Genomic DNA, 22,497 nt, shown 5'->3' with positions numbered 1-22,497 from the left:
TGAAACGTGGTACTTGGCATCACAAATGCTAGTCTCAATCTCGAGCGATCCTTATCCTTATTTGCGGACGGCTCAATTGACTAGGAACTGTTTAGAATATACAGTGACTATAAGATGTACTTCATAATAGTGATCTCTCTTTATTCACTATCTCATCTTACTTACACTAAAGTATATTCACGTTCTTTATCAAAACAGCAATAGTATATCACAATATAACAATATGAAGAAAGATAAAGAAAATGCCATTAATGAATATAAATTATATTAAACAAAGATTGTTTATACATAGAGTCATAAAAGCCCTTTAGCCATAAGTTGGCTAACCGGGCACCCACTCTTTCATTCTCCCACTTGCCCTAAAGCCAACTAGTCATAGTACGTAATCCCATTGCTTCGCGATGTTTGTCAAACAATGGTCCTGGCAAGGGCTTAGTAAGTAGATCAGCGATATTGTCTGTAGAGGCCACTCTCTCGACAGTGATGTCTCCTCTTTCCATAATCTCCCGGATGATGTGGTATTTTCTCAGTACGTGTTTGGATCTTTGATGAGACCTTGGTTCCTTTGCCTGAGCAATGGCACCAGTGTTGTTGCAGTACACCGGAACTGGACCAACAGCTTCAGGAATTACGCCCAACTCTTGGACAAAATTTCTCATCCAAACGGCCTCTTTAGCAGCAGCTGATGCTGCAATGTATTCTGCCTCAGTGGTGGAATCCGCTGTGGTGTCTTGCTTGGAACTCTTCCAAGAGACAGCACTGCCATTGAGCATGAATACAAATCCAGAGGTTGACTTCGAGTCATCCACGTCGCTTTGGAAGCTAGAGTCGGTATAGCCTTCCAATTTCAATTCTCTTCCTCCATAAACCATGAATATATTCTTAGTCCTTCTCAAGTACTTAAGAATATCCTTCACGGCTTTCCAATGCATTTGACCGGGGTTGGCTTGATATCTGCTCGTGAAACTCAGAGCAAAGGCTACATCCGGTCTGGTAGATATCATCCCATACATAATACTACCTATGGCTGATGCATATGGTATGTGTGTCATTTTCTCTATCTCTTCGTCAGTCTTGGGACACATAGACTTGGATAGAGAAACTCCATGACACATAGGTAGATGTCCTCTTTTGGACTCATCCATAGAAAACCTTTTCAATACGGTGTCGATGTAGGTTGCTTGAGTGAGTCCTATCATTCTCTTAGATCTATCTCTATAGATCTGTATCCCAAGAATATAGGATGTCTCACCCAAATCCTTCATCGAGAATCTACCTGATAACCATATCTTTGTTTACTGCAACATCCCTACGTCATTCCCAATGAGTAGGATGTCATCAACATAAAGCACTAAGAACGTCACCGCATCCTTAACTACTTTCTTATACACGCACGGTTCCTCCGGGTTTTTGATTAAACCAAAGTCCTTTATTGTTTCATCAAATTTCTGGTTCTAACTTCTTGATGCTTGTTTGAGGACATAAATTGATCTCTGAAGCTTGCATACCTTATGCTCGCTTCCCATGGATGTGAATCCCTCGGGCTGCATCATATAGATTTCTTCCTTAATGTTTTCATTAAGAAATGCAGTCTTCACATCCATTTGCCATAACTCATAGTAATACCATGCTGCTATGGTAATAAGGATTCTTATGGACTTGAACATTGCGACTGGTGAAAAAGTTTCATCATAGTCAACTACTTGTCTTTGAGTATAACCTTTTGCTACCAATCGTGCCTTGTAGGTAAGTACCTTACCATCAGGCCCAAGTTTTCTCTTGTAGATCCATTTACACCCTATTGGAATAATTCCATCGGGAGGATCTAAAGACCAAACTTGGTTTGTATGCATCGAGTCTATTTCCGACTGCATAGCTTCAAGCCATAAATTAGAATCCGCATCAGAAATTGCTTCCTTGAAATTTTTTGGATCACATCCAATGTCGGGTTCACTTTGATCCCCTTCAAGAAGAAGACCATATCTAATAGGAGGTCTAGAATTCCTCTCGGATCTCATAGATATAGGCGTGTCCGTTGAAGGTTCTTGAGGTGTGTGGTCGTTATTTTGTATCTCGGGTTCTTCTCGAATTTCTTCGAGTTCCATCATCTTGCCTTTCTTATCTAATAAGAACTCCTTCTCCATGAAGGTGGCATTCCTCGAAACAATCACTTTTGTCTCATAAGGATGATAGAAATAATATCCGATTGAATTCTTCGGATATCCTACAAAATAACATAAGGTGGATCGACTATCCAACTTATCTCCCACTGTCTGCTTCACGTAAGCAGGACATCCCCAAATCCTTAAGTACGAATACTTAGGAGCTTTGTCATTCCATAACTCGTATGGAGTTTTATCTACTGCTTTAGTGTGGACATTGTTCAACAACAATACCGCCGTTTCAAGCGCATAGCCCCAAAATGAAGGTGGGAGCTCAGTGAAGCTCATCATAGATCGAACCATGTCCAACAAAGTTCGATTGCGACGCTCCGAGACACCATTCAGCTGAGGTGTCATAGGAGGAGTCCACTGAGAGAGAATCCCATTCTCTTTTAGATAGTTCAAAAACTCGGTACTTAAGTATTCTCCACCTCGATCCGATCAAAGTGCTTTAATACTTCTACCTTGTTTGTTTTCTACTTCAGCCTTGAATTCTTTGAACTTTTCAAATGATTCAGACTTATATTTCATTAAATATAAATACACATACCTCGAATAATCATCAGTAAAGGTAATGAAGTAGGTGTGACCAAATTTAGTACTGATACTAAATGGTCCGCAAACATCTGTATGGATCAAATCCAACAGATTTTGACTACGCTCAGGCTTCCCTTTGAAAGGAGATTTAGTCATTTTTCCTTTTAGGCAGGACTCACAAGTAGGTAGAGAGTTAATATCAGACATATCAAACATGCCCTCTCCCACTAGCTTGTTCATCCTCCTTGAGGAAATATGACCTAGCCTAGCATGCCAAAGGTTTGCCGGGTTTTGACTATCGATTTTCCTTTTGTTTGTTGTTATCGGTTTATCAACATAATCAACTGGAACGCCTTTTAATTTTAAGTTATATAGATCATTTTTAAATTGTCCATTTCAAATCAAACATTCATTCTTGTAAATATTGCAAATCCCATTCGCAAATTTTCAAGAAATATCTTCTCTATCAAGAATAGAAAAAGAAATAATGTTTTAATGAAATCTTGGTACAAATAAAAACATCTCTCTCAAAATATAGCTTAAAATTGTTTTTGCAAAATTAAACAAATGTTTCCCATAGCTTTTGGATTCAACTCTGGAACCATTCCCGAGCCTTAACTGGGACCCATCCTAAGCTTACGACTTCTTGTCATCATCTACAACTCATTGCAAATGTGAGATCTACATCTGGTATCCAATACCCAAGAAATAGTATTAAGTGAAACATTTATAAAATATATCATTTGTAGTTCGTAACTACTCGATATACATTCTTTGCAGTTGCGCTTCTAGTAACCGGGTTTCTTGCAGTGATGGCAAACTTGTTTAGACTTGTCCAATTTTGCATGTAACATTTGGCCTTGAGATCATGGCCCAACCATTTCTCTAGTTCGGCCAACCTTTCGGCAGTTACATCAGCCGGGGCTGTTTTCGGAGAAGCCTTTTCTAACACATAGAAAATCTTTTTCCGAACTCTGGACAATCTTAACTTATTGAACCATTCCGTATAGTTGCGCCAGAAAGTTTGTTTTGTTCGAGAATTGAAACATGTGGATTACGAAGATTCATCATAATGATATACTGAGATGAAACAGACAATAATCGATGATTATTTAATTAATTTACTAAGACATAAAATATGGCGAATTTTAATTTTATGAATTACACTCCCACTATTTTAACGATTTCACTACCCTCTAGTGAAAACGGAAAACTCCTTTCCTTAGTGGGAACATGGAGTCCAATTGACAAATCATAGTCCCGAATAATATCAGCCAACCATAATTTTCAAAAGGTAGTGCCCAATTACTTCCAAAGTAACCCCCAATTACTTTCAAAAGGTAGTGCCCAATTCATCATATGACGCCGTTTATTGTGACATGTCAAGATAACCCATCAATATTAAGTTGTGATGGACGGTCGCCATGTGGATCCCCCAATAATATGAGCCAATCCCATGGGAGTTCCACCCAACTTACAACATGTGTCGATCCAATGTAAAGCTTTCCGACGAACGGGCCCCCCCAATAATATGAGCCTGACCGTATCCGCGGGTAGCATCTCATACATTGATCATTGATGGAAGGTAGGAACATTTAAACAATATTTAAATTCCCTTTTATAAATCTTGATATCAATTTTAAACCATATTTAAAATGAGGGATTTTAATTTTTGAAAATTTGTCTCATCATGTAATTTATGTATGTTTGCGGGATTCATACAATTTAGTCTAAACATGCATACATCAATAATATCATATATTATTTAAGGATGATCGATCCCATTAACTAATCGACCCGTGGTTGCCAATCACGAGTCTATGTCCAATCCTAGGTGATATGCAAGTATGCAATGCAATCCTATTACATTGAACTTCCAATTTACATTTCTTTGGTCTTCATTGTCTGCTGGGCCCACCTTGTCTTCAAATCTTTGTCTCCCACTAAGTCTCATAAATTTACAATAAATTTCGATGACAAATGAGGGATACATTTTTAGGGATGGGAACGGGCCATAAACCAGGCCCACTTTTTATTACAAATGACAATCATATTGGGCTATAAACCAAGCCCATTAATAAAATCCAACAACAATAAGACAAATTTAAATTACCTAACATACACCTAAAACATTTGTCATGACAATCGATCATCTTTTATCCAATAATTAAATAATTGGATAAACATGCAAAGGCATCATAATTTAAAAGATAAAATCATATTTTATCTTATCCATCCATAAGATCATATCTTATCATCAATTGTACCAAAATAATTAATTTTATAAAATTTAATTTAACGGATAAAATTTATAAATTTTCCAAAAATTTAAATTTATCCAAAATCAATTTTAAAATTTTCGGACTCGAACATTTCGATCCGATGCCTCGTGAACCAATCAAAAACAATTTTCGATCGGATCAAAAACTAAAATTTCAAAATATTAAAATTTTAATTAAAAAATTAAAAATTAATTTTTCCGGGCAGCCCGCGCCCCAAAAGGGGGCCCGGGCAGGGCAGCCTGTCGCTGCCCCTTGGGCAGCGAATCTCGCTGCCCGATTTGCCCATTAAATTTTAATTTTAAAAATTCGTTTTGTTTCAAAAACCGAGGCTTAAAAATTTTGTACAATCGATCAATTTAATCGTTTGATCTGAGCAACCTGGCTCTGATACCACTGTTGGAAAACGTGTTCAAATCAATCAAGAATTGAAACCCAGTGCAGCGAAAAAAATTTTATTTTATTATATGGAACGATTCCATATCAAGGGTATCAAAATTTTTACGATTAAATATGTGTAAGTAAAACAAATAATCACAATTAAATATTTTACCTTAAAATCTCATAGCGAGATTATGGACACCAACAGAACTTAATCTGCTCTTCTTGTAAATCCCGGAAACCGATGGCTTCACGATCAATCACCGGAATTAGGTCCACGAACGAAAAACAGAAACCCTCTAATTGACTGCACTAGAAATCAATCAGAAGTTTTACGTAGAGAATAAACAGATTTGATCTGTTAATTCGGATTGCAATTTTTCACAAAAATCACAGTCCGAATTTTCTCAAAAGGGACAGAGGAATTTTCGAAAATCCTCTTGAATAATTTGATGCAGTATTTTCGAAAATTCAAGAATGAACTGTCTGGAATTTTCGAACACTGCTGCCTATTTATAGATAATTTTTAGACTAGATTAAGTTATAATTGTATTAGGACTCTAACTCCTTAAAGCCCACAATCCGTAACTTAAGCCCAACAAGGCAAGCCCGTTGTTCTAGAAATTAATATAAAATTCATCGTGACTCCGATTGATAAACTGATTTCACCAATGTGCACAGAAACCATTTTTGCAACTTTTAGAGTCAAGATAATTTTTCTGAATCCGAATTCAGTGATTTCCAAAAATGCCCATCCCTATGTCATTTTAGGAAATTTCACTCCCTTTAGTTAAGAATTCCAACTTCTCTTTCATTAAATTTAACTCTTTAAATTTAACTATCTCTACGGGGTTTTAGTAATCCATTACTTGTGTAACCCTCAATGGTTCAGGGATACAGCTAGCCGTGGGCTCACAACTCCTTGTGACTCAAAACAACAATTTTCGACTTACCCATCGAATCATGGTAAGAGCGTCTAGCAACATCGCCCCATGATTCCCTAGGTATCACTGATAGTGCCTGAAAGAACCAGTAGATTTTGGTTAGCGTACAGTACAGTCCCTTCATCCAAATATCCCGATCGAATCAACGACCATTGGTACATCGAGAGTTGTTCGAGATTCGATAACTATGCAATGCATCTTGAAGATCAAATAGTGACATCGCATGTGCTACTAGGAAACCAAGTAACCTAAATCACATCGAGTACTCTGGCCAGAGATTTGTCACACTAATATCTCCTCAGATCGCATAGGATATCCACACTCGCAAGTATGTGGTGAATCCTTGACAACAAAGCATCGACTCCTATATGTGTCGTAACTGTACCCAATCCCGACACCTGATGACCCCAATAGAGTTGGTAAACGAGTCAAAGTACAGTACTAGCATATAAAGTCTCAATGATGTTTCAAGTAATAAGGACTAATGGTGTACAACCAAAACCGCGAACTTTATCCACTCGATAAGTGATAACCACTTGAAAAGTCCGAATAGGGTAGTTCGATCATTCATCATATGAATATCCATTTTCATGCTTTGAACATCTCCATGTTCATTACCAATAAAACGTGGTACTTGGCATCACAAATACTAGTCTCAATCTCGAGCGATCCTTATCCTTATTTGCGGACGGCTCAATTGACTAGGAACTGTTTAGAATATATAGTGACTATAAGATGTGTTTCATAATAGTGATCTCTCTTTATTCACTATCTCATCTTACTTACACTATAATATATTCAAGGTCTTTATCAAAACAATAATACTATATCACAATATAACAATATGAAGAAAGATAAAGAAAATGCCATTAATGAATATAAATTATATTAAACAAATATTGTTTATACATAGAGTCATAAAAGCCCTTTAGGCACAAGTTGGCTAACCGGGCACCCACTCTTTCAAAACCAAATGGCATCACTAGAAACTCGTAATGCCCATAGCGAGTACGCAATGCAGCCTTGGCTACGTCTTGATCTCGGACTCTCAACTGATGATACCCAGATCTTAAGTTAATCTTGGAGTAAACTGAAGTGCCCTGCAGCTGATCAAAAAAGACATCAATACGAGGCAAATGATACTTGTTCTTCAGAGTGACTCGATTCAGCTGCCGATAGTCAATGCACAACCGCATAGACCCATCCTTCTTCTTTACAAAAAGAACAGGAGCTCCCCAAGGAGATACACAAGGACGAATGTACCCCTTGTCCAAAAGATCCTGTAGCTGATTCTTTAACTCACACATCTCTGACGGAGCCAGACGATACGGTGCTCGAGAAATAGGAGAAGTACCAGGCATTAACTCTATGCCAAACTCGACTTCCCTAACAGGAGGAAAACCCGGAATCTCATCAGGAAATACATCTGGAAATTCATCCACGACCGGAATAATCTCTATCCCAATGCTCTCAGCAGACAAATCAACTGCATAGATAAGGTAGCCTTCCCCTCCAGACTCTAGAGCTCGACAGGCTCTCAAAGCTGATACCAAAGGCATCGGGGGTCGCGCTCCCTCACCATAGAAAAACCAGCTCTCACTCCCTTCTGGATGAAAGCGTACTAATCTCTGGTAGCAGTCCACTGAAGCTCGATAGGTAGTCAACATATATATTCTCAGAATGCAATCAAAGTCATCCATCATAAGAACCATGAGATTCGCTAACAGAATGTTCCCCTCGAACTCTAAAGGGCAACCCATCACTAGACGTTTAGCCAAAGCAGATTGGCCCGTCGGAGTAGAAACAGACATCACTACGTCTAGTGCAATGCATGGTAACTTATGCCTCTTAAAAAAACATGCAAAAATAAAGGAATGAGATGCATCAGTGTCAATAAGTACAAGAGAAGGTATACCATAAAGCAGAAATGTACCTGCGATGACTTTCTCATTCTCCTCCACTGCCTGATCATGTCTCAGGGAAAACACCTGGCCAGAAGCTTGTGGCCTCAAATGAGAACTCCCTGCAGGCTGTCCCTGCGACCTCTGCTGAACGATGGCCTGAGAACCAGATCCTGAACCAGAACCAGAACCGCCTCCCCCAGATAGTGGACAATCCCTCCGGATATGACCAGTCTCTCCACAACGAAAACAAGCTCCAGAAGCTCTACGACACTTGTCGGATGGATGGTTCTTCCCACAGTGATCACACTTGTCCTTCTTTCCGAAACGGACAACACTAGCAGAGCCAGAGGAAGAACAAGTAGATCCAGACTTCTTGAAAGATTGGGCATGGGGACCCAAAGAACTAGCAGGTCTCGACTGAGAGAAAGACCTATTCCGCCGAATGCTGTCCTCCGCCTGGTGACAACGGCTCACCAAACCCTCGTAGGACATGTCGTCACCAAACGCCACACGGTCATGGATCTCAGGGTTAAGGCCATGAAGGAACAGATTATACTTCATCTCAGAGCTGACGACAATCTCGGGGCAATAGGATAGCAGATCAAATAACTTCTGCTGATACTCGTTAATAGACATGGCTCCCTGTCGCAGACTTAGTGGTGAGAAGGCCAACAACTGGGCGAGTTTTTGTGATGCAGGCCAAGGTGGCCGATCCAGACACTACTCTTATCACAGATAAAACTTTTAGATTTTGGGTTAAATCAATTTATTTAATTTATTGGGAATTTTTAGAGTGCTAGCTGTTGGGTATTCTTAAGACTTTGGGAGTTTACTTAAGATTTGTAATATGTGGCATGATTTGTGTTATGGTTTTGTTGGCTTGCATGATATTGAATTTGGGATTTGATTATTTAGGGTGAATGAAATTAGGACTTGTAATTACTAAACCCAATTGTTTGTATTGTAACCACCGTTTTTGCAGGAAGAATCTTAGTAGCTTGTGTAGCCACCAAGGCATTATTAGACTTGGGGGATACACACTCTTTTATTTTTGAGGCATTGTGCTTAAGTGGGGAGTTCAGCGAAAAGAGTTTCTAGTGGGATTCTCTGTGACTATCCCTTCAGGGAAGAGTTGTCCCTCGAAGCATAGTCAGAAATCTCAAGCTTATCTTTCAAGTGCAGTCGGTGGTTGTAGATTGGATAGGGTTGCCTATGCCTGAGTTTGATCTGATTCTTGGGATGGACTTGATGATGAAGAATGCAATGGTGATTTCAGCAGAGATCCGTGTTGGTTAGACCAGAGGGTGTAGATCCGTTCTTGTTTGAGGATGCTAGGAGTTTGAGGAAGACCCGAGTCATATCCTTTTTTCAAGCAAAACAACTTATTATGGATGGATGTGAGTCATTCTTGGCTAGTGTGTCTTTGACAGAGTTTCTAGCCAGACCCATTATTTTAGATGTAGAGGTTGTTAGGTATTTTTGGAGATCTGTTTCCATATAGAGAGGTTGAGTTCTCTATCGATTTGGTCCCTGGTACTGTGCCAATTTCTAATGCATCATACAGATTGGCTTTTAAGGAGATGAAGGAGTTGAAAGAGCAGATTCAAGAGTTTCTTGACAAGGGTTTTATACGCCCTAGTTTCTCTCCTTGGCTCGCAACGGTCCTTTTTTTGAAGAAGAAGGACGAAGGTCCGAGATTGTGTATATACTACCAGAAATTGAATGGAGTGACGGTGAAGAATAAGTACCTATTTCCCAGGATTGAGGACCTCTTTGATCAGTTGCAAGGAGCCTCCGTATTTTCGAAGATTGATATTCGTTCAGGTTATCAATAGTTGAAGGTGAAGGAGTCACATGTGTTCAAACTGCTTTTAGAACTCGTTACGGCCATTACGAGTTCCTTGTGATGCCGTTTGGTTCGACAAACGCTCCCGCGGTCTTTATAGATCTTATGAACCGCGTGTTTCAACCGTACTTGGACCGATTTGTCATTGTCTTCATTGATGATATCCTCATTTAATCCAAGGACAGAGAGGAGCATATACAGCATTTGAGGACAGTTCTATATGTGCTTCGAGATCGGAGGTTATTCCCCAAGTTTGACAAGTGCGAATTTTGGTTGGAATGAGTGGCATTCTTGGGTCATGTTATCTCCAATAGCGGTGTACGTAGAGGTAGATCCCTCAAAGGTTCAAGGAGTGAAGCAGTCCATCGTACCTTGAATTGATTTGGAGATTCGCAGCTTCATTGGTTTGGCCAGTTATTATAGGAAGTTCATCAAGGTTTTTCATCCATTGTTGTGCCCTTGACCGCTTTAACCATGAAGAATGCTAAGTTTGACTGAGTCCGGAGTGTGAAGAGAGCTTTGATGTGTTGTAGAAGGCTCTTACGATAGCACCGATGTTAGTTATCCCATCAGGGCAGGGTGATTTTGTTGCATATACTGATGCTTATAAGTTGGGATTAGGAGCAGTTCTCATACAGCAGAATAGAATTATTGCTTATTCTTCTAGACATTTTAAGGAGCATGAGAAGAATTATCCTACTTATGATTTGGAGTTGGCAGCAGTGGTTTTTGCACTCAAGATTTGGAGGCGCTATTTCTATGAAGAGAAGTGCAAGATCTTCACTGACCATGAGATTGTCAAGTACTTCTTCACTCAGAAGGAGTTAAATATGAGGAAGTGGAGATGGCTTGAGCTGGTGAAGGACTACGACTGCAACATTAGTTGCCACCCGGGTAAAGCTAATGTCATTGCAAATGCATTGAATATGAAGGCAACAATGATTACCTCCTTGTCAATGTCTAGACCGTTGTAGTATGAGATTTAGAAGTTTGGCCTAGAGTTTTATGCTAGGGGTAGAGCACCCCAACTATATTCACTGTCAGTGCGGACCACGCTGTTTAACAGTATCTGTGTTGAGCAGGCGACTGATGAGCAGTTGAGCAAGTGGATGCAGAAAGATGAGAAGAAAAGAAGTGGTTTGTACTCAGTGGTTGATGGGATTTTTAAGTTCAGAGGTCGGTTTTGGGTTCCATTAGGTGGCTCATTGCAAGCTACGATCATGTTCGAGGTTCATGCATCGTCGTACTCTATCCACCCAAGGAGTAGGAAGATGTATCGGGATCTCCAGTAGTTGTACTGCTGGTCAGGCATGAAGCGTGATATTGCCCGATTTGTGGCTGAGTTGTCTGACATGCCAGCAGGTTAAGACAAAGCATCAGAGGCCCGCTGTATTACTTAAGCCGCTCCCTATTCCCGAGTGTAAATGGGAGAATGTTACCATGGATTTTGTTGTGGGTTTTCCTAGGTCAGTGAGAGGTTCGAATGCCATTTGGGTTATTGTATACCGCTTCAATAAGTCAGCGCACTTTTTAACCATGAGGATGACTTCTCCATGGCTCAGTATTCGGATTTATAAATCCGAGAGATATTCAGACGCCATGGCAGCCCTATTTGCATTGTGTCTGATAGAGATCCACGGTTTACTTCGTCTTTTTGGAGGATTCTTCATGCAGCTTTGGGGATGGAGCTTTTGTTCAGTACTCCCTTTCACCCTCAGACGGATGGGCAATCTAAGAGGGTCACTCATATATTGGAGGATGTTTTGAGGGCTTGCGCCATTGACTTTCAGGGTAGTTGGGAGTTGAGGATACCTCTGGTGGAGTTTGCATACAATAATAACTACCAGGCCACTATTGGTATGGCTCCCTGTTAGGCACTTTATGGGAGACCGTGCAGATCACCAGTGTTGTGGACTAAGCCTGCTGAGAGATCGGAGTTAGGACCGAAGATTGTTCTGCAGATTGCCGATGCAGTAGCCAAGATCCGTGATAGGATGAGGACTGCACTGAGCAGGAAAAAGAGTTACGCTGATCAAAGGAGAAGATACTTGAAGTTTTTAGTGTGTGATCATGTATTTTCCCGAGTAGCTCCTATGAAGGGCATGATGAGATTTGGGAAGAAGGGAAAATTGGCTCCGAGGTTCATTGGACCTTTCAAGATAATGGATAGAGTGGGGACGTTGGCTTATAGGGTGCCCTTGCTGCCTAGCCTTGATGGAGTACATAATGCATTTCATGTATCCATGTTGAAGAAGTACATCTCAAATCCGTCCCATGTGCTGAGTTCTGAACCCCTACAACTTTCTCCACACATGACGTATAAAGAGAGGCCTGATCGGATTCTGAAGAGGCAAGAGAGGAGACTCCGTAACAAGACGATTCAGATGGTCAAGGTGAGATGGTTTCTCCACTCGGACGAGGAAGCTACTTGGAAGACGGAGGCGGATAGAGGACTCGTTATCCAGAGCTCTTCGGTAAGTTTTAATTTTGAGGACAAAATTTCTTATTAAGGAGGGAAGAATTGTGACGCCTAGATTCCATAATTTAAATTCCATGCCAAATTTTTCCTTGATATTTAAAATTCTAAATTTTTGAGGATTTGATGCTTTAAAATTTCTTTAAGGTTAAATTACTAAAATGTTTAAATTTATTAATTTGAGATACTTGAGTTCGGGGACCTCCGGTTCCGAAACACGGAGATGGTGGACTTGGAGGAAAAACCTTAAAATTTATTTTTGGAGTTAGAATTTAGGGAATTTGAGGAAAATAAATAGGATTCTTACTTATAAAAATTTCTCGGTTCCAAAAACGCGTAAGTGCATTCTTGAGAATAAATTTTGCAAAATTAGCTTTTTCAAACTCGGACTAGTAAAAATTCAATTATTAAATTTAATTTTAGGACTTTTAAACTTATAATATCAAATAGGTGCAAAAATTTAAGGAGAAAAAGTTCTTAAACAAAAAGTGACACTTTTATAAGTGTAGTAGCACTTTTAAGCCTACACTCCACTCACACACCTACCAATACATGCATACAATAATACGTATACATACAATGCACCTAGAATATTCCACACAACACAAATTAAACCTCATTATCTAAACCCTAGCCCCCTTAGCCGCCACCTTCTCTCCCAAGCCCTCAAATCCCTCGGCCAACCTCCCTTTGCCACCACCGGCCAAAAGAAACCCTCTACCACAATCGTGCCACCTTGGAGCCGCCATTAGAAAGTCTCATCAGCTGCTGAATGTGAAGACGAGCAACAACCCGCCCCCTTTCTTCCTTGTTCTTTCAAATTTTAGGCAAGATTTTGTACTCCTTTGAAACACCAAGCATGAAATATTATGTTTCTTGTTACTATCTTGATTAAATTCGAATTTTTGTATCATTATATGTGTATGCATGGGATGGTTTTTGGTGAAAAATCAGTAGGCTTGGTTTGACGATTTCAAAAATTTGCATCTATATGTTGCTAGGTTGTGTTGTGGATTGAAATGAGATAAAAACTTGCATTAAATTGAAGTTTCTTGAAAATTTGATGAAAAATCAGGATGCACATGTGTAAAAACCGACCCTGTTGCATGTTTTTTGGTTGCATTTGAGATATGTATCATGTCATGTTATATCCTGGAAGTTGTATTTGAAAAATTACAAAATCGGCTTGATATTGTGGGCATTTGAACTTGAATTTTGAAGGATTGGATGAATGCGGGTAATGGCTGTCCATGTTGATTTATAAAGGTGTAAATGTGGTCTAAGTAGTGTATTTAATAGGATTTAAGGGCTGGAGTTGGAGGAATTTAGGATAGAATCTTGGTTGTAGAGATTGGATTGATCTGGTAAAGCTTGTCGGGTTAAAACCTTGACTTGAGCTAGCACCGGGCACATGGCTAATTCAAGGGGACTTTCTGGTTACTAGGGAGGTCCTAGATTGTGGGGACCTCGGGTTGCTAATCTCATCTTAGGACAATTAATGATTAATAAAACAATTAATCAAGTATTTAAAATAATACTCAAACCAAATGATTTTTTTTTAAAAAAAAAACTCAGCACCTCTCTCGATTGGACAAACTCACCCGATCGAGCGAGCTGGAAAATCAAATTCTCGGGTGTGAGAATATTTTGGCCTCGCTCGATCGGTGGAACTCATCGGATCGAGCGAGCCCAAAGTTCAAATTCTCTGTTTTTCATTTTAAAGGCTGCGCTCGATCGTTATAGTTCACCCGATCGAGCGGGCTCCATTTCCAGAAAAACCGCAGAACAAGTTTTTGCTGACAAAATTTGGAACAAGGCATGAATCATCTACAAACATGGATTCTAAACAATTTATAAATTTCAAAACATACGTAAATACATATAGTAAGTTCCTAGCATCAAGCCATGTGTTTATTTCATCAAACTAGTCGTTCAAAAAGCGATAAACGACACAACTATAGCGAGTCTCAAAAGTGTACTTCAAACAACAATATTCTATCATGTTTTATGCTTCTAAACCTTTTAATTTCAGCTAAAACCCGAGTCCTCACGTGCTTAACTCTTTCCCAAGCTGTCAATGACATCTCTGACAAGCTCCTGCCCCCTCTGTTGCCATGCACACATAGAAAACAAAGCAACAGCCGGATAAACTCCGGTGAGAATACAATCTCAGTATAATCGACATATAAAGCGTTAAATAAATTATATCAACTCTAATCATAATCGACTCAACCATAGAGTAATTAATTCATATATCGAATAAGAATTGATTCATTTAAAGTCGTTGCCATCAAGATTCGTAAACGATCTTGACATGGATATCCATCTAACGTAGCCATTCTTGACTAGAAAATAAGGTCGCCTCAGACCTTGGCAATAGAATCAATTCCATACATATCATATCAACAACATATCGAATTCAAAGATCCACTACCTATGATGGATCGACAACATCAAATAAACTCAAAATGATAAACAAGTATGTGATTTTGGCGGGACAACTCAAGAAGCTTCATTCTCGAGTTTCAAATCCCTGACTTGCAATATCGTCTTATACCTTCTCGTTTTGTCTCGGTTCTTGAATTTTCAAATCTGAAACATAACAACAAGAACTCATATATCATAATCTATTCAAATTCACATACCAATCTGCTCACTTTCATTATTCCATTCTCAAAGAACAACTTCAAACCTCAAGCAAATCTTCTTCGGTTCGAAGGCGGACTTCATGAGTTGCTCAAGCTCTTACTAGTCTGAAATATAATTATTATAACCAAGAAACATTAGCTATATATTTATCAACTCCTCAGCTTAATCATAGAACATCGAAACAACCTCAAATCATAAACCGACGGCGTAGCAATTGAAAATCGATAACCGAAACGATAACAAACTCATAACTAACTTCATATATCACTTCTAACCAACATAAATATCAGCATAAACCATCATATCAGAGGCTATATAGGTCTAACCACTAGCTGAAAATCATAAGAACTCAAAACAATAACCGTTCGTCGAGCCGGTGTCGATACACTACAACAAATAATCTCAAGAACATAACATATACTAAAATTCTGATCTCTACCATATCTCAATCTTCAAAAAATGCTGGAATACAAAGATACTTAGATAAAATCGAACCCTCGTTTCAAGGATCGCAGCACTATTTTCAGAATTAAAATCGGATAACCGGATCAAAAGATACAAGGATTTGAAATTAAATCTCAACAAGAACAAGGAAGGTCTCTACTTTTACTCTGAATAAATCTGAATGAAATATGCCAAGTACATGTAGCTAGGCTGACTAAGCAATTAAAATCAGATATGTATTGTCATAATTGCAATTTCGCCCCTAGAAACCTCAAAAATTGCAATTCAGTCTTCGGCTCTCTTTTAATTCAATCTCAATCCTAAATAATTTAAGAATATTATAATTTAAATCAAAACTCTAAATATTCCCAAATTAAATATACTCGGATTAAAATTAAATAATCTCTGATTAAATTAAATAATCCCTGGCCTTACATTTCTCCCCCACTAAGACATGAGTTCGTCCTCCAATTCATAAGCAGTCAAGATATGCAGTCTGTATACACATAAGAATAAAGAATAACAGAAAACTGAATAAGAACTCACATCAGTGGAATATATAAGAAAATCTCTGTCTGATATCATCTTCAACTTCACATGTCGCTTCTTCAACTCCGTGCCAACTCCATTGAATCTTCACCAATGGAATGGTCTTCGTTCGGAGTTGCTTTTCCTTCCGATCAAGAATCTGAATCAGCTTCTCGAAATAACTCAAAGTGTCATCGAGTTCAGTTTCATCAAAGTGGATAATATGCGATAAATCAGGCTGATATTTCCTCAGCATTGAAACATGAAAGACATCATGAATACCAGACAAAGATGGAGGAAGAGCGAGTCGATAAGAAAGAATGCCTATCTTCTCCAGAATCTCATACGGCCCAATAAATTGTGGAGAAAACTTTCCTCATTTTCCAAATCGTACAGTACCCCTGAAAGGTGAAATCTTCAAGAATACTCTATCTCCTTGTTCAAAAGATAACGGCCGTCGTCTGATATTCGCATATCTGGTCTGTCTATGCTGCGCTGTTCTCATTCTCTGCTGAATCAAATTCACCTTCTCAGTCATCTTTCTGATCATATCTGGTCCCAATTCAGGCACCTCTGACACATCATCCCAATATAATGGCGATCGACATTTCTTCCCATACATTGCTTCAAATGGAGTCATCTCTATACTCGTCTGATTGCTGTTGTTATATGAAAATTCCACAATTGGTATTGAATCTTGCCATGTAGTACCAAAATCAAGTACTACAACTCTAAGCCTATCCTCAAGAGTTTGAATGGTTCGTTCAGATTGACTGTCAGTTTGAGGATGATAAGCGGTACTCAAATGTAAGCGCGTACCTAGAGCTTGCTGTAGTCTATGCCAAAAGTGCGAAGTAAATCTATGATCTCGATCAGATACAATCAACTTTGGAACACCGTGCAGTCTTAACACTTCTCTAATATAAAGATCTTCCATTTGATCATGACGATAAGTCATTCGGTAGGGAATAAAACACGCAGATTTCGTCAACCTGTCGATGATCACCGAAATAGCATCGCATCCTCGGGATGATCGTGGCAATTTCATCACAAAATCCATGGAAATATGGTCCCATTTCCATTCGGGATCAGATAAACTCTGTAACAAGCCACCAGGTTTCTTTCTCTCAGCCTTCACCTGTTGGCAATTCAGACATTTTGATTCAAATTCAGTCACATCGGACTTCATTTGCTTTCACCAGTACTGATTTTTCAAATTGTTGTACATTTATCTGCCTCCAGGGTGAATACTGAATCAACTACAATGGGCTTCCTTCAAAATAGTCTGTCTCAAATCTGAAAGATCGGGAACAACAATTCGGTTATTCACATACAGAATATCATCATCACTAATCTTATACTCAGACTGATGTCCTGATCTGATCATTTCAATCGATTTCTGAACATTCAAATCAGATTTCTATGCTTCTTTGATTTGAATCAACAGTTCTGGCTTAGCACTGATAGCACAAACTCTCATCGGCCTTCTATCTGTCTCAAATATTAATCCAGAAATACAGCAATCTTCAATCAAATGAGATACACCTATAGTAGACAAAGATGAAGCACATACCTTTCTACTTAGGGCATCTGCTGCTGCATTCGACTTCCCTGGATAATATTTGATTTCACAATAGAAATCTTTCAATAAATCGAGCCATCTTCATTGTCTCATGTTCAGCTCAGATTGTGAAAACAGATACTTCAAACTCTTATGATCATAAAATATTTCAAATTTTTCACCATACAAATAATGTCGCCAGATTTTTAATGCAAAAACGATAGCTGCCAACTCAAGATCATGAATTGGATATCTGACTTCATGTGGTTTCAGTTGTAGAGAAGCATAAGTGACAACATGTCCTTTCTGCATTAAAACACATCCCAAACCGCGGTGAGAAGCATCACAATAACAACAAAATCACCAGTACCTGAAGGGATAGTTCAGGACCGGTGGTGTAGTCAATCTTTTTTTCAACTCAAGAAAACTAGTTTCACACGCTTCAGACCACACAAACGGTGCATTCTTCTGTGTAAGCTGTGTAATAGGCTTTGCAATAGACGAGAAGTCTTGGATAAATCGACGATAATATCCTGCCAAGCCCATAAAACTTCAAATTTTTGGCACAGATGTCGGTCTCTGCCAACTGATCACAACTTCAACTTTACTCGGATCAATAGAAATACCATCTCCTGAAATAATATGACCCAAAAATACCACCTGTTTCAATAAAAACTCACATTTGGATAGCTTAGCATATAGTTTCTCCTCTCTCAATGTCTTCAAAACTGTTCTCAAGTGGTTAGCATGATCACACAAGTTCTTAGAGTATATCAAAATATCATCGATAAATATGATAACGAAATCATCTAGATACTTTTGAAATACTCTATTCATCAATCCCATAAATACTGCTGGTGCATTCGTTAGACCAAAAGGCATGACTATAAATTCATAATGGACATACCTGGTTCTAAATGCAGTCTTAGGGATATCCTTGTCTCGTACCCTCAATTGATGATAGCCAATCAATCTTCGAATATACTGAAGAACCCTGCAATTGATCAAATAAATCATCTATACGAGGTAAAGGATATCGATTCTTTACTGTTGTTTTATTCAATTGCCAGTAGTCAATACATAATCTCATCGATCCATCTTTCTTTCTGACAAACAAAACCGGAGAGCCCCAAGGAGAAACACTTGGTCTGATATAACCTTTGGCTAACATATCTTCAAGTTGTTCTTTCAGTTCTTTCAATTCAATTGGTGTCATACGATAAGGTTCTTTCGATATCGGCTGTGTACCTGACATCAATTCTATACTAAAGTATACCTCTCGAAACGGAGGCAATCCTGGAATCTCATCAGGGAAAAAATCAGCGAATTCACTAACCACTGGCAAGTCAGCCAATTTCGGGCTAGTTTTCAATATATCAACAGCATAGATAAGAAATCCTTCTGCCCCTTTCTGCAATAAATTAGTCATGGACAGAACAGATATCAAAGGAATTTTGGCTCGTGAACCCTTACCATAAAATTTCCACTCATCAGCCATATCCGATTTGAACCTCACAATTTTCTGAAAATAGTCAACTGTAGCTCTGTACATGGTTAACATATCGATACCGATAATACAATCAAAATCAGATAAATCAAGAACAATACAATCAATCTCAATCTCATGACCCTCAAACTGCAATGTACAATTTTGTACAGACTTCACTGATATAATGCCTCTTCCCAAAGGTGATGAAATAGACACGATAGTAGCTAAGGGTTCAACAGGCAATGAATGCAATGCAGTAAATTACTCAAAAATAAAGGTGTGTGATGCACCAGTACCAAATAAAACATAGGCAGGATAACCAGAAATAAAATAGTTACCTGCAATCACATCATCTGATGCAGCTTGTGCTTGCTCCTCAGTCAGTGCAAACACTCGAGCTTGCTGCCTCTGGAGCTGGCTCCCAGCTTGACTTCCTCCAGTACGGCTTTATGATGATGGCTGAGGTTGGAATGAATGCACTTAAGATGCTTGCCTCTCTGGTTGTGTCACTGATCGAGATGATCCAGCCCCCTGTGTACTTTCGGAACCTCGCTGTGGGCATACTCTAGCAAAATGACCCGGTTGTTGGCAAATGTGACAGGTGCCAAACACTCCTCTACACTGCTCATTGGTGTGACATCCTCCACATTTAGAACAATAGACATCAGAAGTACCGGATTTTTGTCCACCTCTAAACTATCTAGATCCACTTGAACTCGAAGAACTACTACCTAATCGCTTAAACTGTTTTCTTTTGCCTTTAAAGAAATTTTTCTTACCATTACTCCTACCTCCAGCATAAAATCGAGGTGGTGGTGGAATCTGTGGCTGCTCTTGCTGTTGTTTCATCGGTTGTGGTACAAACTATACTCCTCGTTGCCTCATTATACCTGCTTCAGCTCCTTTTGCACGATTCAGAGCATCGTCAAAGGTATTTGGTCTTCCCGAATTTACAAGAGTAAACACATCAGGATTCAAGCCATTTATAAATTGATCGGCTTGGGCTTCATCACTGGCAGCAATATGTGGAGCAAACTTCAATAGGCTAGTGAACTTGGCAACATATTCTTCGATATTTAACTGTACCTGTTGCAAACTTGCAAACTCTTCTCCTTTATCCTAGCGATATGAAATAGGAAAGAACCATTGATAGAAAACAGTTTGAAATACAATCCAGGTAATAACAGTACCTTGATTTTCAAACGCTCTCTTCGTCGCTATCCACCAACTCTTTGCAAGGCCATGTAGTTGATGAATCACCAGTCTCACACGACGATCATTTGTATAGTAAAGGGATTCAAATAACTGTTTGATATCCTCCAGCCAATTCTCACAATCAACAGAGTTCTCAGTTCCTTGTAATGTCGGTGCTTTGAAGGATTGAAATCGTTTCAGCAGTTTTTCCATCGGATTGGCATCACCACTCATCGTGTCAACAACAGTACTACCTTGTCCTAGTTCAAGTGCTGTCCCTGGGACCTGTGGTACTGTCTGTGCTGCATTAGTCTGCTCTGGATGATTCACTGCCAAAGTACGTCTAGTAGTCGGTGCTGGTCGGGGAGACATATCTGATAATCAAACAGATTATAGTGCATAATTCATCAATATAAATCTCAGACCACATTTCTGTTTCAGTCTTTCTCTGATTAGCACAACATGCCTTCTCAAAAGATCAAATCTGATTCAGTCTCAGTCCAACATGATTTCAAATCATATCAGATAACATATAGCAAGCAAATCTGAAAGCTGTAAATCAATTAAGATAATAAACATGCTTCAAGAATAAATAAATCAGAATAGAAGACTCGATCTACCCCGCTCATCTATTCTTAGTCCGAGAAACTTACGCTCTGATACCACCTGTTGTGGGGACTTTGGGTTGCTAATATAATCTTAGGAAAATTAATGATTAATAAAACAATTAATCAAGTATTTAAAATAATACTCAAACCTAATGAAAAAATATATATTTTTTAAAAACTCAGCACCTCGCTCGATCGGACAAACTCACCCAATCGAGCGAGGTGGAAAATCAAATTCTCGGGTCTGAGCATATTTTGGCCTCGCTCAATCGGTGGAACTCACCCGATCGAGCGAGCCCAAAGTTCCAATTCTCTGTTTTTCATTTTAAAGGCCGCGCTCGATCGGTAGAGTTCACCCGATCGAGTGGGCTCCATTTCCAGAAAAACCGCAGAACAAGTTTTTGTTGACAAAACATGGAAGAAGGCATGAATCATCTACATACATGGATTCTAAACATGTTATAAATCTGGAAACATACATACATACATATAGTAAGTTCCTAGCATCAAGCCATGCGTTTATTTCATCAAACTAGTCGTTCAAAAAGCGATAAACGACACAACTATAGTAAGTCTCAAAAGCGTACTTCAAACCACAATATTCTATCATGTTTGATGCTTCTAAACCTTCTAATTTCAGCTAAAACCCGGGTCCTCAAGTGCTTAACTCTTTCCCGAGCTGTCAATGACGTCTTTGACTAGCTCCTGCCCCCTCTGTTGCCATGCACACATACAAAACAAAGAAACCACCGGATAAAATCCGGTGAGAATACAATCTCAGTATAATCGACATATAAAGCGTTAAATAAATCATATCAAATCTAATCATAATCGACTCAAACATAAAGCAATTAACGCATATATCGAATAAGAATTGATTCATTTAAAGTTGTTGCCATCAAGATTCGTAAACGATCTTGACATGGATATCCATCTAACGTAGCCATTCTCGACTAGAAAATAAGGTCACCTCAGACCTTGTCAATATAATCAATTCCATACATATCATATCAACAATATATCGAATTCAAAGATCCACTACCTGTGATGGATTGAAAACATCAAATAAACTCCAAACCATAAACAAGTATGTGATTTTGGCGGGACAACTCAAGAAGCTTCATTCTCGAGTTTCAAATCCCTGACTTGCGATGTCGTCTTATACCTTCTCATTTTGTCTCGGTTCTTGAAGCTTCAAATCTGAAACATAACAACAAGAACTCATATATCATAATCTATTCAACTTCAAATACCAATCTGCTCACTTTCATTATTCCATTCTCAAAGAACAACTTCAAACCTCAAGAAAATCTTCTTCGGTTCGAAGGCGGACTTCACGAGTTGCTAAAGCTCTTACTAGTCTGAAATATAATTATTATAACCAAGAAACATTAGCTATATATTTATCAACTCCTCAGCTTAATCATAGAACACCGAAACAACCTCAAATCATAAACCGACGGCGTAGCAATTGAAAATCGATAACCGAAACGAT

At 38.9% G+C, this 22,497-nt stretch overlaps 1 protein-coding gene across 1 annotated transcript; it reads left to right on the top strand.

Annotated features, from left to right (window-relative positions):
- Positions 1 to 10,607: 10,607 nt before the first annotated feature.
- LOC140889006 (uncharacterized) lies at positions 10,608 to 19,769 on the top strand. Its single transcript, XM_073296700.1, has 7 exons — positions 10,608 to 10,778; positions 10,872 to 10,985; positions 11,136 to 11,229; positions 11,362 to 11,415; positions 11,728 to 11,875; positions 11,951 to 12,527; positions 19,563 to 19,769. The coding sequence occupies exons 1-7, from the start codon at positions 10,608 to 10,610 to the stop codon at positions 19,767 to 19,769; spliced, it is 1,365 nt and encodes a 454-aa protein (XP_073152801.1).
- Positions 19,770 to 22,497: the final 2,728 nt, after the last annotated feature.

Source organism: Henckelia pumila, chromosome 3 (genome assembly GCF_033568475.1).
Source record: "Henckelia pumila isolate YLH828 chromosome 3, ASM3356847v2, whole genome shotgun sequence".
NCBI lineage: Eukaryota > Viridiplantae > Streptophyta > Magnoliopsida > Lamiales > Gesneriaceae > Henckelia > Henckelia pumila.
Note: the sequence above shows the minus strand (reverse complement) of the source record. Positions and strands in the feature narration are given on the sequence as shown.